The sequence below is a fragment of the Dermochelys coriacea genome, chromosome 5 (genome assembly GCF_009764565.3).
Source record: "Dermochelys coriacea isolate rDerCor1 chromosome 5, rDerCor1.pri.v4, whole genome shotgun sequence".
In the NCBI taxonomy this organism is placed as follows: Eukaryota; Metazoa; Chordata; order Testudines; family Dermochelyidae; genus Dermochelys; species Dermochelys coriacea.
This window is the reverse complement of record NC_050072.1, coordinates 45,107,039-45,121,464: the sequence shown is the minus strand read 5'-3', so window position 1 is coordinate 45,121,464 and position 14,426 is coordinate 45,107,039. Positions and strand designations below refer to the sequence as shown.

Sequence of the window (14,426 nt, the reverse complement as noted above, 5' to 3'; positions counted from 1 at the left end):
CTTTCTACTTGTGCTTAGTTTTAGGGTGATTTACTCTAAAGTACCCCAAAAGGAATGAATTTGTCAGGCACAAACATCTTAATTTATGAAGGCTCACTAAAGCAAAAGTGCCTTTAATATGTTCAGAGTTGGTGCCAACTTGAGTTGACATCAGGGTGGTGTGGAGGGGAGCAGAAAAAAAATCTTAAGTTAGTGAAATTCTTCCTTAGAGAATTTCAGAAACTACTCATTTGACTTTGTATTACTAATAAAGTACTGGTAATGTCTGGATGCTGTGTTGTTTAATTTCCCAATAACCTTTACTTGTATTTATCCACCTGTTTGCACATTTTGATTTGAACACTGTAACCTTGGAACTGGGAGATATGATTGCTTTAGGGGAAATTTTTTCATAAGTTTGGAAATAAGCTGTTTTTAAACTTTGTAAAGTATGACCGCTTACAATTACAGTACCTTTGCTTTTGAGGCAAAAAGATGGCACTCTCTGAAAATTATGGTTGAGATTTTCAAAACACAGACACACACCTTCCCTTGGACTGCTTTGAAAATCTGAACCGTTAACTTTTATTGACTTATTTTTACTCAGTATTACTTTTTTTTAAAAAAAAAAAGTCTGTTTTGTAGACAAACCCTTGCTAGATTCCAAAGGTTCAAGTAGCATTTTGTATTAAATAGGCTTTCAATATCCAAGTATACATTTAGAGTAAGTATACATTGCCTCTTCTATTTCCTAGGGATTCTCTTCTACAGCTAATATTAGAATCTGGGCAGGGCTTGTCTTCGACTGCACTACATGACTGTTTTATGATGATTTCATGTTATGTATATGATGTTTCCTTACTGGTCCAGTGTGGTTCAGTTGGTAGAGCTCTTAACTCAGAGCCAGAAGAACAATGATTTCAAGTTCTCCCCCAAGACCTGTATATATACCAAATGTTGATATTGTGTGTACCACACTATGAGAGATGCTGCCTTTGTGTATTATAAAATATTGGTGAGAAGTGGAGCGAGGTTTGATGACTGTAGCAGGGGACTAAGAGTTAAAACTCCTAGTTGGATTTTGTTCCCAACTTCTTGTGTTAACTTGGGGAAGTCACTTACCTTCTTTGTATCTTAGGACTGGTCTGCACTATAAAATTAGGTCTATATAAGTCACTTGGGGTCCATTTGTTTGTTCATGTGTCCACTCTTACATTTGTCTCTGGCCAATGTAAGCGCCCCATTCCAGCAATGCAATAAACCCACCTTCCTGAACAGTCACTACTGAGGTTGACACAATGCGAGTGTAGACGCTGCATGACCTGTGTTGACCCTAACAGTCCTCCAGCAGCTGTCCCACAATTCCCCATTCTCTGTGACTGTGACTGCTGGGGTCACAATTTTAAACTCCTCTGCCCAGAGGTCACAGAGACTGGAAGACACCCTCCTTTTTATAACTCCTCATGTTTTTGAATTGCCTTTTCCTGATTGCACATAACAAGGGTGAGCTGCTAGGTGTGCTTGCCAAGGTGAGTAACTACTTAGTCAACCATGCCAGCTCCATGCACTAAATGCACTCCTGCCTGATATTGGATCTCCTGGGCCTATGCGAAGAAGAGGCTGTACGAGCACAGCGATGGACTTGCCCTAGAAACATGTATATCTACAAGCAGTTTGCACCAGGGATGCAGGAAAAGGGGTACACAGAGATCAGCAGTAGTGCTGTGTGAAAGTGAAGGGACTTTGCCAGGGATAACACAAGGTCAGGGAAGCCAACAATAGATCTGGTGCTGCTCCAATAGACATGCCATACTTGATGGATACCCCACCAGCACCCTGCAGACCACTATGCGGACCTGTTTGAGACTCCACCACATTCTAGCCAGTTCTGCAAGGCAAGTGGGATGAGCCTGATGGAGGGGAAGGGAACTTGGGTAAGTGTGTGCATGCATTATTTCCTTACAGTGTTTAAATGTAAAGATGGCACCTGGCATATCCATGAGTTAATAAGACAAAGGTATTGGTTTTTCATTGTTTTACTTGTCTGAGAAGCAGTAGAGGTACAACAGAGAGAGAGTCGACATCTGCCTCTCAATCCCATGTAGAGTTAGGCAGAGGCAGCATGTGGAGCAGTTTGTTTATGCACACAGAGATGTCCCTTTTGTCCTCCTGAGAGACTTTCATGGACGTACTCTGCAATCCTTTTCAAAAGGTGTCTAGGGATGGCTGCCTTATTTTTTCCTCTGTAGTAGGACATCTTTTCACCACACTCTGCAAGGAGTTCGTCTGGCAGCATCTCAGTAAACAAAGTAGCAGCATATGAGCCTGCTCAACTTTGAGTTGCCAGTAGCAGCTGTGTTCTCTGTGTCCTTGTGATCCTCAGGAATGAGAGTTCAGCTAAACCCACCACTACTCATGGAGAATAGGGCTAATATTCAGTATCATTGCCCTATATTGGATACATGGAATGGGGACTGAAATTTTATAGCTTCATGCAACAGAACAGCCGCGGCTGGGGCTGGAGAACAGTGCTGTGCTCGGGCTCTCTAAAGCTGAATTGTCTGTAATCATTTCTTATTAAAAGTATTTATGGGAATACCAAAACACCTTCAGAACACCTGACCTTGATGAGGAAAAAGAAACGGATGAGGGAGGACATGTTCAGTGAGATCTGCAAGTCAGTGCTTCATTGGAGCATGAGCAAGGGGCTTGGAGAGCTAATACGACTGACAGGAAGGAGTACAGAAGAAAGGCCCAGGAGTCCCAGCAGGACAAGGAGAAGGAAATGCACGAGGTCATATCCAAATGCTGCAGACCCTGGTTGACCTACAGTTCCAGAAATCCCAGACTCTCCACTTTGTGCAGTCGTTGGAGAAATCCATGGTTGCTGCTCCCTACACAACCCAATATGCCACATGGTATCATGGGCTGCATTTTTACCTCTACTCCTCCAGGCCAGTGGACAGCAAGGAAAACCACCACTTCACATACAAAGACCTGTGAGAACAATGGTTGTTGTATGTGAAGCCACAATAGACTACATTTGTACACTGAAATGGACGAAATGTTCACTCCCTTTCCAATTTGAAAGTTCCACTCCATTAATTCATATTAAAAATTTGTATTACATTGCCTGTGTTTTTTTGCACTTTGTTTATTTGCACTGTTTTTCCCACTCAAAGTTATATTTTTGGAAACCCAAATTATCTTTTTTAGTTCACAACAAATATTGCAGAATGCACACTGGTACTTAAAGCAAACAGTACTTGTAAGTGTACAGCCACCACATAATTCATAGGTTCAGGAAAAGATTCAGTCATATTTATAAATGTGCAGTGAGCACTACACGATTTTTAGCAGCACCCAAAACTCCAAACCCAGAGAATCCTCCAGCAGAGAGCACTACTCTGGCTGACCACTAAAGTGCTCTTTCAAAGCCTCCTTCAACCACAGAGCTCCATGTTGGGTCTTATAATGGTCCCTTTGGCTGTTCAAAGTCAGAGCTTGCTCCCCCTTCACCCTGGCAGCAGTATTTTTCCCCTTTGCCTCACAGTTATTATGCAGGACACAACAGACAGCTATAACCATTGGGATATTTTTCTTACTGTGATCCAATCTAGTGAGTAAATGCCATCAGCGCCCCTTCAATCTACCAAAAGCACATTCAACAGTCATTCTGCACCTGCTGAGCCTGTAGTTGTCTCTTTTCTTGGTGCTGTTGAGGTAGCCAGTGCACAGCTTCATGAGCAAAGGGTAGGCAGGTTCCCTAGAGTCACTGCTGGCATTTCAATTTCACCAGTGGTAATTTGCTGGTTGAGAAAGAATGTCCCATATTCCTAAAGATGTGAGCGAAATCTGTCACCAGCCCATGCTGATATCAGTGAAGTATCCCCAGTGATCCATCAATTCTTTCATAACCATAGAAAAGTACCTCTTTCTGTTGATGTACTATGGCAAGGTGGGCTAGTGTCAAAATAGGGATATGCATGTTGTCTGTCACCCTAATCTGCTGCAAATCCATCCACTATGTCCTGCACATTGCTGAGAGTCACTGTCCTGCATAGCAAGAGACATTTAATGAACCTACAAATTTGCATGCTCCCACTGTGCATTTTCCAACTCCAAAATGATTTCCTACTCACTGGTAGCAATCTGGTGTTGCTTCCAAAGTATGATTGCCACTCATTTCTCCACTGTCAATGGAGCTCTCATTCAGGTGCACCTGCACTGGAGGACTGGGCGAGCTTGGCACACAGATCCAGGAATGTGGATGCTCTTACACCTGGAAGTTCTTGTTGTTCCTAACCTGCATTACGATGCAATCTCATCAGTAGGTGTTCTTTTCTTGGGCCCATAAGTGGTGCTTCATCATCTTCAGCTGCTCCGTGAACACCACCAACAGCCTTGAACTGTTTTTCACTATGTTCCTTAGCAAACTATCCTTGAAGAAATCCTCATGTCCCGTGTTGTTGCAGTACTTCTTGCGAGTCTGCAAATACAGGAGAAACATGTGTCCTGTATTTGCAGTATTCATGAGAACAGTGCAGAGCTTTTTGGGCTCCATGCTTCTGTCAGAGATGGCAGGTACTTTGTTGGTCTACTGCCTTGGACGGGAGCCCTTTTCTGCTGGTCTCCTCCCTGATACCCTCAATAGCTTCCCTCATTGCCTTCATTCTCCCAAGCTCCTTTCTCCGCTAAGATCTTCACAACCTCTCTTCTAGAAATCTCAGATGCACAGTTAGTCTTAACATTTTTGTGCTGGCCTCCAAAACAATATTTTTTCACTCTCTTCAAATGTAATTGATCCCCCTCCAATGTTACCATGCTGCACTGTACAGGTCCATCCTAAGGAATTTGGAAAGAGTTGGTAAGATGATTCTTGGGATATGCTGCAAACTCAACTGATTCGTTTAAAAAAAGAATGAAAGAACAAAAGAGTGTAGGTGTTTGTGGGCATGTTTGGCTGCATGAATCGAGATCTGCTGCGTGTTTCTTTCAGTTCTAGCAATTTGCTCATGTAAGTTTGTTTTCAAGTCTGCCATTCCAAGGAAACGGGCTAGAAGATTACTTTTCTTAAAATGAAAGAGTGATTCTCTTTTACATTTCTTCTTGTTCCTTCCAACCAGATCATGGCCTTGCTGGGGCCCCAAAGCTGGCTTTATCCAGAGAACACTGCTAAGTGTGTAGACATACCTGTAGGAGGGTAGACACTTTTCTTAGCTAATAACTGTTGCTAGCAAGTGAGTGCCTCACACCAGGGATGGATTTGATCACAATGATACATCTGCACTGAAGTCAATGGATGTTTATCTTAATTCATCCCAGATACATGGATTTGGCACCTATTTCTAAAAGAATCCCATCGATGCTAAGAAGTTGTGCTTTATTAGAACCCAAACAATTCAAATATATCTTTTAAACATGAAAATGCTTATTAAAGGGCATTTTGCCTGAGTAAAGACTTCAGGAGCAGGCCTGAAGTGATCAAACATGTACAGAATTTCTAAATAATTCATAAATATCCTAATGTAATATATTAATTTATCAGCATTTAAGTCAGATTTAGTTTTAAATGTCTGACTACATTCAAGCTTAATTAATCTCATAAGAAATTAGCTAATATAAAATATGCTCTTGACACAAAGCTATTTACTAATATATGCCATTTTCAATAACTGATTTAGCATTTAACACACCTAGAAGATTTCTATTCTATGTTAATGTTATAACTTAGAAGATTTAGCTGCATATTTTGGGTGGTTATTACCTGCAAGGGTTTGCTGTATGAAGTAGTGAGTTGTCCTTCTGTCTTTGACTGGGGCTATGTGGCTGCTTTCTATGGGCCGAATGTGAAGAGGTGTCAATCCCTCCTCCACAATATCACTGATCTCAGTAGAAGTGAGGGCTCAATCCTTCTTGGTTGCCCTGTATATATAATGAAATTGTTTATGGATATAAATTAAATGCTGTTGATGGCATTTGGCTAGGTGGCTCTCAGACATTCATTTCTCTGGTATTCGACAATAAATCTTGGGTACATTTAAGTCCTAGTCCTTCTTTTGTAGCGTACCACAACACCTAGTAAAATCAGTGGGAGACTGAGGTGCATAAGAATCAGGCCATTAAACAGTAGAATATTGGTGCAACTTGCAATTGGTTTATAAGAAATTAAGGTCGCCTATAAGGGGGAAACCTCCTTCTTTCCTCATTCGGTGAGGGAATTCCATTTGCATCCAAATGCAATGGGGAGCGATTCTGCCCTCTAACCCAGCTGGTATCCTGAGACTTGCATAGAACTTGGGAGCACCATGGAATCCCAGTGCCTCCTTACAGCTGAGGTGTTTTCATGTGATCTTGGAGGAAGCTGTATTCCCATGTGATCCCTTCTGTTGGCTGCCCTGGAGACGACTGCTGCCCCGGGTGTAGGGAAAACTGCATTCAGTGGAATGGGTCAAATTCATTATACAGAGCGGTCACTTTGAAAAAATATTGTGGACTGAGTCAAAATTGTTGTAGCTGAGGGACAGAGTTATAGGACATGAGGCCAGGCAGAGCAGGCCTACCTGACCCTGACCTTTTCAGCCCAAACTATATGTTATAACCTTGGAAAATTGAGGCAGAGCATACCACAAAGTTGCTGTTACCTTTCTTCTGTGCACCCCATCTTCCACCACCATTGAGTTCCACCAGTTTTTGTCTTCATGTTAGTGAGGGTGGGGTAATAGAGCCCAAACATGATAAAGCTATTAAAAGGGCATACTATATGTACAGCATTGTGATTAAATAAACAGAACTACCACAAGTTTACTCAAGTGGTTCCCTTGTAATTAGTTCTTATAGGAAGGAGATAGGAAATATGCAATTTTAATAATATTTGGTTTATATCTGAGATTTTCAAGATTTCTAGTAGCATTAATTGTTGATTTGGTTTGGAGGCATTTAATTAACTTTTTCCTTCCCATCTCTATTTATTACTCAAAAAGCAGTAATAATTAACCAGCATAGTAAAAGAACAATATTTCATCAACAGAAAAGTGTGCCTTTGTTCCAATTCTGTCCTAGAAAAATGTATTCAAAGATTTGGAAATACTGAGAAAAGCACAATTTGATATATGTGTTAAAAAGAGAGAGAGATTCTATGCTTCTAACTATGTCAGACAATCAGAAAAATGTCTATATGCATTCTTTAAAAGTTAAAGAGAATTCAAGTAGATTTCATTATGTCACTCCTTTTAGTTTCTTAATCTATACCTTCAGATGTGCCTTGATTTACTATGAAGAGAATGTGGGTCTTATTTATATAAAATGTCTTCTTTTAGCCTTCTGGAAAGTCAGAAAAGAAAGCAGTGATTTATAACATATTAGATATCTGCCTATGTAGACTATATTAACTGAAACCAAAATATTTGTACCATACAGTACAGTGCACTGAAATTCTTTTACATGCATATTTCGACTTTAGATCTTGGACTTGATTGAAGCATGAATGACAGAATGTCTGAATTTATAAAAAGAACAGTGGGTTAAGAGATTTCTGTTAAAAAGATGAATTTTAGAAATCTGCATTAAAAGATTTTAATAATTTGAATTGAAAAAAGAGTAAAGGATGCTAGTATTTGAGCAGTAATAGATAATGCTTGCTAACAACTGATGCTAAAACGAAGTAAGTGACAACAAAGGCTATAAAAAGTCTGATGTTGAGTGAAAAATGCTTCATATATTCTAGCTGCAGTTCAGAGAGAATTTGGATTAATTGCTAAAATATCTCCATGACAACAAAGAATATCCCCCAAAGTTTCTATCCCCCAAAGAGAAGTCATTGTGGGATATTAGATGAAGTTCTCTTGGGTCATTATTGTACTATAATTTGATGTGCAGTTTACCTACCAACGCCCCAAATCATTTTATTTTACAGTTTTTGATCTTCTTTCATCTCCCAGCCAGAGGCTGGTATACTTTCTACAACAAGCGCTTGCTGATCATACATTGAATGAAGTATATGTGCTCTCAACGTTCAAATTGCAGACAAAGAGTTCAGCCACCGTATTTGGCTTGTATTCTTCAGATGACAACAGCAAATATTTTGAATTTACAGTGGTGGGGCGATTGAATAAAGGTAAGTCATTTGACCCCAACCCCCTTATTTTATGGATCTACAATTATTGACATGTCTGCAGTGGTCTTTACAAACAATGTAATTTGCAGCTACTCTTTTGTTGTTTATTTCACTCCTCATCACCTGCTCATTCTACTGGATGATAGGAAGATATAAATGTTAGCAACATTCTCGCCTCCCCTTTTATGCTTCCGTGCACAGCACTGATACTACCCTGATGCCGACTAGGAGCAGCATGCTGAGAAAATCAGCTGGGGTCTCTACGTTCTACCAGCCAGCTTGCTACAAGCAAGTGCTGCATGGCTCCTAAAGAAACATGTAAAATTATTTTCCTTTCTTTTTCCCCTGGGACAATAACTGCTTCTTATTACTAGGGAATGTGACAGACACACGCACATGCTACCTCATGCATATGAAAGAAGGGTACTTGTGCTGTGGACCTGAAGTTTAGATTTGACTGTGCAAGACAAACATTCCTAGCACTTATAGAATCTTTCAGGCAATGGAGAATGTTTGTTCTCCATTTATTGGAATCAGTTAATTAAGAGGCACTGTACAGACTTGAGCAAAGTTAAAATTTCTCAACAAATATATTTCTAAGCTAGATGTAGGAAAATTCTCCCACTCACTTAAAAAAAAACAGCGTATCTTTTAATTAGAAAATACAGAGGCGCATACAGAGAAAACCCTTAAAACCAAAGGTCTGGTCCTGTAGCTCCAGAAAACTGCTCCTGAAGTCAATGAGTAAGAACTGCATGATCAGGCACAGTGTATATGTGTATACACACACACACACACACACACACACACACACACACGCATGCACATGCACATACACATACTTTTTGAAAAAAATAAGTCACACTTCTGTCTAATTTGTAAGAACTTTTGCATGCCTTCAGATCTTTCTTGGTATGAATTATGGAACAGGCTTTTTGAGCTTTATAGACAATGTTTAAATTGTTCCCTGGCGGTTCTTAATAGGTTTCTATTGCACACAGGGAACACGAAGAGTGAGTTACCTTCTCATCTTTACAGATGATCCATCTGTGTCAGGATTGAGGCATATTGATGGGCAGTGTGGAGAAGCTTGCACTGTCACTACTCATTTCCTTTTGGACACTTGAATATGTAGAGAAATTCAATCTACAAGGCTGCCACTCTAGCACCATTATATGATAAATTCAGATTTAAGATTAGTTAAAGAGACAGAGCTTTCTCAGTAGGGCTTTCCATTGAGATCTATTCCCCCCATTATTTTAGTGTGGTTTGCCTAGGATATGCACATGTGTAATTAGTTAACATTTGTTAAGTGCTTTGAAAATATCCTCTGTGCAGTACAATAGGTGTAGACAATAGGTTAGAATGCTCATTGGAGTGGAGCTTTTCCCTACAGCTCATCTTAGTTAGATGATTGCATGGAATCTGGGGATGATTTGGCATCCTTTTGAGAGTAAATATAGTATTATTTCAAGACTTTTTTGTTATGCACATTGTGGGCCCAGATGGCAAATGGACACCTAAACAAGATGAAGTGAGCTGTAGCTCACGAAAGCTTATGCTCAAATAAATTTGTTAGTCTCTAAGGTGCCACAAGTACTCCTTTTCTTTTTGTGTATACAGACTAACACGGCTGCTATTCTTAAACAAGATGTGAAATCTAAACATTTGTACTTCGGAATATAGAGGCATAATATTTCCACTGATGCACCAAGTGTTGATCTAAGCAACCTGAAGCAGGAGTTAGTTATCTGTGACTGTGCCATGTTTGAAAACTGGGGTCCAGATGTGTTGCACACATTCTGGTTTTGTTTTTGTGGATTCTATTGTAAATACATTAATGTCCATGTGAGGGTTTACAGCAGAATAATTGGACGTGGCTTCCCTGCAACTTGGATTTGCTAAGTCTACACTAAGGTCTTGTTTATACCAGAAAGATGCACTGGTTTAACTAATTCAATCTAGTTAAACTGCTGTAGACTTCTAATGTCATTGTACAGTAACTGCTTTAAATCTTGCTTCTATTAAATTAGTGTAAGTCAGTCTTACTGATGCAAGATATTTTGATAGAAGCAAGAGGTGAACCATTTTAAGTATATCTACATTAGGGGTTTGCACCTATTTAAGTAGATCAATTTTTTTTTAGTTTGATCTAGTTAAACTGGTGCATTTTTCATAGGCAAAAGCTAAAATAGTCCTGCAGACTTCTCATGCTCACTGTCTAATAAGGGCACTTGGAGAAAAACTGTTCTCACATAATAGAATTACCTCTTTTACAGCAATGTTTCTTTTAAAATCTAAATAAATACAACTGATATAGCTTAACAGCTCTGTGAGCCACAATCTATTACTATGCTTCATCTGTAGTTTCACTGAAAATGTTCTAAGCTCAAACCATTTCATTGGCTTTCAGGGTCCAGAATGACAGTGAATATGTTTTTTAGACAGTGCAAGTAACTGAACACTTCACTAGCTGCAGGTTGGCTGTGTGAAGTGTTCTGGCGGTGGGAGGGAACTTGCAGGATCACAGGTGGTTTAAGTGTAACTGGGACTGTGGTCCATCAAAATTTTGCCCTCATCTTCTTAAACAGACTGTTCCAGTCCCCTCGAGAGACCTTTGGCTTTGGCCCAATAACGAGTCCTTGGATCTTCCTCTCAAGCCAGACAGTTCAGCTGTCCTAAAGCTATCCTGGCAGGTGGCCAGCAATCAGTTGTATGCTCCACCACTGTCCTCTGGTTTCTCGCTCTGACTGACTCACTGCTGTGTTCAGTCATTCTGACTGCAGGGCTCAGTTCCAAGGATCCTGCTTTAATATACCCCCATGCACGTAGAAGTCACATAAGTAAATGCCTACAACATAGAATTGGCAAGTGAAACTCAGCGTTTGCCGGCAAGCAGACTCGCTTTTTGTCAAGTTACTGATGACCCCATGTAATTCTATGGAAATCTCATGTCTGGTTTTTTTGTACCTAGACAATGGTGAAAATAATTGAGTCATTGATTCCAACTGTTGAGATTTCCAAAAAGGATATATAAACTAAAGATAGAAGGGGTCACACACTGGTATAAATCAAAAGTGACTTAATCAGATTCATTGGAATTACTGTGGATTTATACTGGTAAAACAGAGCAAAAGGTGGTTTTTTATATTAAAGAAATTACCAAAAGAAATTATATCAATGCATCAATGTAGTGTCCAAAGAAAATTCTGAGGAAGTTCAGAACACATAGGAAGCACAGAGTCATTAATAGTATAAAAAGAATAGTGGAAATCCCAAACCTTAAAATAAATGACAACTAGAGGGGTCATCGTAACTGCCTACAAGTATCCAAAGAGTTTAAACACCAGTCTCCTGTTTCTTCGATTCTAGAGGGTTGTAACCATAAATATATCATATGTAATATGTACCAAGTGGCTTTACATTCAGGGAGCATTTTTGTAGTTTTCCCTGCATCCTACCTGCAGACCTTCTGCCTCACACACACAGACTCACTGGGTAACTTATAGATTTCTCATTCCCAAGAGCAGTAAAATGTGGAGTCTGGACACTAGCTAGGAAGGATGTTCCAGCAGCTTTTACCCCATTAAAAAGGAGCTGCAATTAAAAAAAAAATCCTCCAAACACTTTTCTAAGATTCCAAAAGAGGAAGGAAGTACATTGTTTATATATGTATTTAGTCTTGATTTTAAACAAAATTTGAGACAGTTACCATCCCCTTGAGATGCCTAGGAGTCCAAGTTTGCAGGTATCTGGATTTCTTAGCCAGAGCGAGTGATACCACAAAAAAAAGGGCCAGATTCCAAAAACGTTACTTAAGCTAAGTCAATGGGATCTTGGAAAGTAACTGTATGAGCTATAGATGTGTTCTCCCTGCTGCTATTATGGATCTCCACATATGCTTAGCTAGATTGCCCCCCATAAGAGATTGTGGACAGAGAAAGGTTTAGCAGGTGACCATGGGGATAAGTGCTGAGTGGCATCGAGGAGATGTTTCATTCTCACTTGCAGATTCAGTTTCCTTAGGGGATAGATTTTTCTTTTCCAACTTTACTCATTTTTTAATTTTTTTTTTCAGTAAAGTAATTTAGTTAATAAAAAGAGTGTCTTTGTGTGAGTCTATCCTGGGAGCCAGGTGAGTACATCAGGTAAGCCAGGTGCTTGACAACTCTTCATCAGGAAGCATTAAAAGAAGAGAGATTTTAGTACTCTGTTTGCATTCTCTTCTGTGTTACTTTTTGTATTCATTTTCTGTTCATCATGGTGAAAGACAGATCAAGAAATAGAATCAAGTAATAATTAACAGTGTATTTGACTACACAATTGTTAGCATCCTTTGCAGAGATGTTATTACTGAAACTTACACTCTAGCTATGCATTTCTGCTCCAGAGTAACTTTTAGGATGTCAAATATAATTCTGCCATACTATTAATTGCAGATTGCCAGTTAAATGCTGTACCACTGTTAATGTGTATTTTATTAGATTATGCCCTCTTATGATGACATCTGCTCCATCATTTGAGTCATTTAAAATGAGCCTGAACAAAGCACTGGAGAATGATCGGTAGGCAACAATACTGTACCTATGAGTTTTCTTCCATCTGCATTTCCTGCAATTCTATGTCAAATTTATTTTTCCTGCTTATATTTGCATATGGGATACATTTGTCAAAACTGAAATGATTAAATGAACCAGAGCAGTGAGAAGTATCTGCAGTGATCTTCCAATCACCAGCCACTGAGATTATCAGGACACGCCTCACGTTTTGTGTTACCATTCTATAGTCATGTTGTGTATTTTCTACTAGTCATCCTGCGTTACTTGAAGAATGATGGGAAGTTAAACTCTGTGATGTTCAGCAACACCCAGCTGGCTGATGGGAAGCACCATACAGTCCTTTTGAGGCTGAGTGGTCTGCAGCGGGGATCCATCACAGCAGAGTTATATCTGGACTGCATGCAGGTGGATGCCATTCAAGGTCTACCTAAAGCGTTTTCAGGTCTATACCACAGCTCAGAGTCTGTGAAAATTCGCACCCTACCTAAAAAGGCACAGGTAAGTATGAAAACTTAAGAGCAGGTGGAGCAATTAGAAAGAGGGTGCATTAGCAGTGAGAAGGTTTTACAGTAATCTGTAAAATGAATGGAAAATAGGGTGGCTTCTCTAGATATAGAGTGAAATCCAGGCTGCACTGAAGTCAATGAGAATTTTGCCATTGATTGCAAAGGGAATGGGATTTCCCCAGTTTACAATCTACTATAATCAAGATGTTTTAGTCTAGGTATTACTTGAAGGTCAGATTATTTGTAAATTGTTACCTACTGCAAAAATGAAAGCTCTAAGTAGCTTCCTACACAGATTTTTAGGTAGGAACAATACATAGGCTGCATGTATGCTCAGTGTGCATGCGTACAAGAAATATGCAGTTTGACTCTTCGATCCATGACTGTGATTCAGAAATGGAAGGAATAGGAGGAAAAGTTCACTGGTAATGGTCTGGAGTCAAAATCCCAGCTATGTGATTATAACCTTGCTATCTACTTCTGCCTGGGCTATTCCAAGCAGGGGGGCTGACTTTTTTGCTGTGATTTCCATATCAACAATCCTAGGAAAGCAGTATCTTTCAGGAACACAGCACAAACATCTTCCATCATTGCAACTAGTTGTATGCAAAAAATTCATAACAAAATGGAAAGCTAGTCAAAAACTGAGTGTTTTCTCCTCATTTTATTACAAACTTGAAAAGGAGCCCATTTCTATGACACAAAATGGTAAGGTACCCATATATATATAGATATAGATATAGATATTTGGAGTGAACATGATTTTGTTTTCAAGCAAAAAATGTCTTTGCATTGAAATCACAGAATTTTTTGGTATTGTTGTTATAGCAATATCTGTTGTTGAAATTTGTTGTATGAAATCATGTGATTCAAAATGGCAAAAAAACAAACCTCTGTGAAAATCTGCAAAACCAGAATGTGGGGTTTTGCCCAGCTCATTGCAATGTATTCTGTCAAAAGGACTTTTGGAATGGCCAAAGTAGTTAGGAGGTACAGTAGCGTGGCCATTAAGCCCCGCCCATCCAACATGGGTTTAGAACTGTGCAACATCAGTTAAGAGGCTTGCCCCATTTCAAGATTGCATGCTTGTTTCTTTGTTGTGCTGGAGATGGATGCTGTGAATTTCTCTGGTTGCTCCAGGACACTTTGGATGAGCTGAAGCTGGTAGTGAAAGGCTCACTTTCCCAAGTAGCAAGTCTGCAAGATTGCTTCCTTCAGCAGATTGAACCTGCTGCTCAGAACACAGGTAAATAAGTTACAATACCC

The 14,426-nt window shown here is 39.6% G+C and overlaps 1 protein-coding gene across 1 annotated transcript in view; it reads left to right on the top strand.

The window, feature by feature from the left end:
- Positions 1-14,426, top strand: part of THBS4 (thrombospondin 4) — a 60,075-nt gene that overhangs the window by 1,262 nt on the left and 44,387 nt on the right. The window contains exons 2-4 of the mRNA XM_038402124.2: positions 7,895-8,095; positions 12,905-13,152; positions 14,301-14,406. Coding sequence (XP_038258052.1) covers positions 7,895-8,095; positions 12,905-13,152; positions 14,301-14,406 — 555 coding nt within the window. The remainder of the gene's footprint in view (positions 1-7,894; positions 8,096-12,904; positions 13,153-14,300; positions 14,407-14,426) is intronic.